Source organism: Marmota marmota, unplaced genomic scaffold, assembly GCF_001458135.2.
Source record: "Marmota marmota marmota unplaced genomic scaffold, marMar, whole genome shotgun sequence".
Taxonomy (NCBI): domain Eukaryota; kingdom Metazoa; phylum Chordata; class Mammalia; order Rodentia; family Sciuridae; genus Marmota; species Marmota marmota.
Genome location: NW_025999925.1, coordinates 1,931,606 through 1,932,787, shown reverse-complemented (window position 1 = coordinate 1,932,787; position 1,182 = coordinate 1,931,606). Strand labels below are relative to the sequence as shown.

The following is a 1,182-nucleotide window of genomic DNA, read 5'->3' as shown; positions in this document are numbered from 1 at the left end:
CCACCACCAGATGACTTTATAACCAGTTCTTTCCAAAACAGACTTTTGCCATGGACCCCTCAACTGATCCAAAACATTCCTAAAAGGGAAATCCAAACTGCTTGCCCCATGTCACCTCATCTCAGCTTGAAACAGCCAGAGAAGTCATGGTCCATTTTCCTCTAACAGCAGCTAGAGTTGCATTCTCAGAGGGGGCAATGAAGCCAAGGACACAAGGCAGTCAGTGTAGATAATAAATAATTGGGTCCCATCAGGGAGATGAAGGCTGGTTCCAAAGGAAAGGAAACCAAATGCTCTTCTCCCTCCCCTTCCAACCTGTTACCAAGGTGATCTGCCTCCAGGGAATTGTTCCTCCCTGCAGGGAGCTGTGGGAGTAGTTAATTAATGCCTCCTGGGCCCTAGGATCTCTCCACTTTCACTTTTTAGCCCACCTTTTTGGCCACTGGTCATGTATGCAGGATGGGAGAAGAGAAGCCATGAGAACAAAGAAAATCTAACATGTATAAAAGGAGCGGTTCGTGCTGGGAGTTGGTGGCGCCATGCAGACCTTTTAGGAACCAACAGCTTGGGCGCGGGCTGATATCCCGAGACTGTGGTTTGCAGGGTCCACCATGGAGCCAGAGCAGATGCTGGAAGGACTGACGCAGGTTGCAGAAAACCCTCACTCTGAGTACGGTCTGACCGACAACGTTGAGAGGATAGTAGAAAATGAGAAGATGAATGCAGAAAAGTCATCAAAACAGAAGGTGGATTTACAGTCTTTGCCAACTCGTGCCTACCTGGATCAGACGGTTGTGCCTATCTTATTACAGGGACTTGCTGTGCTTGCAAAGGAAAGACCACCAAATCCCATTGAATTTCTAGCATCCCATCTTTTAAAAAACAAGGCACAATTTGAAGATAGAAACTGACTTATTGGGAAGAACAGAAAAATATGGTTGCTACTGTAGATTTTACATGATTAAGAGGCAGCTTTAATTGCCATGATTTTTCCCTTTTTTTGGAAGTATAAGAATCTTCAGGACAACAGAATTTATTTTGGAGTTATGGAAGAGAACATATTTCCCTTATTTTGATTTAATCACCATACTTATTTAATGAGTGTCTTCTGTGCAGTCTTTTCTCAGATTGTCTTTAACTTTGTTTGAAAAATGACCTTCAAAATAAACTGTCATAATGCCA

General features: G+C 43.6%; 1 protein-coding gene across 1 annotated transcript; it reads left to right on the top strand.

Moving 5' to 3' along the window:
• Positions 1-508: 508 nt before the first annotated feature.
• On the top strand, positions 509-1,182 carry LOC107152377 (protein dpy-30 homolog). The gene has a single exon (XM_048800104.1). It carries the CDS (start codon positions 612-614, stop codon positions 909-911), a length of 300 nt encoding a protein of 99 aa, XP_048656061.1. The 5' UTR covers positions 509-611; the 3' UTR covers positions 912-1,182.

What these genes read in the sequence shown, in the direction of transcription:
- LOC107152377 (XM_048800104.1), top strand. Translation starts at nt 612, where the DNA reads ATGGAGCCAGAGCAGATGCTGGAAGGACTGACGCAGGTTGCAGAAAAC.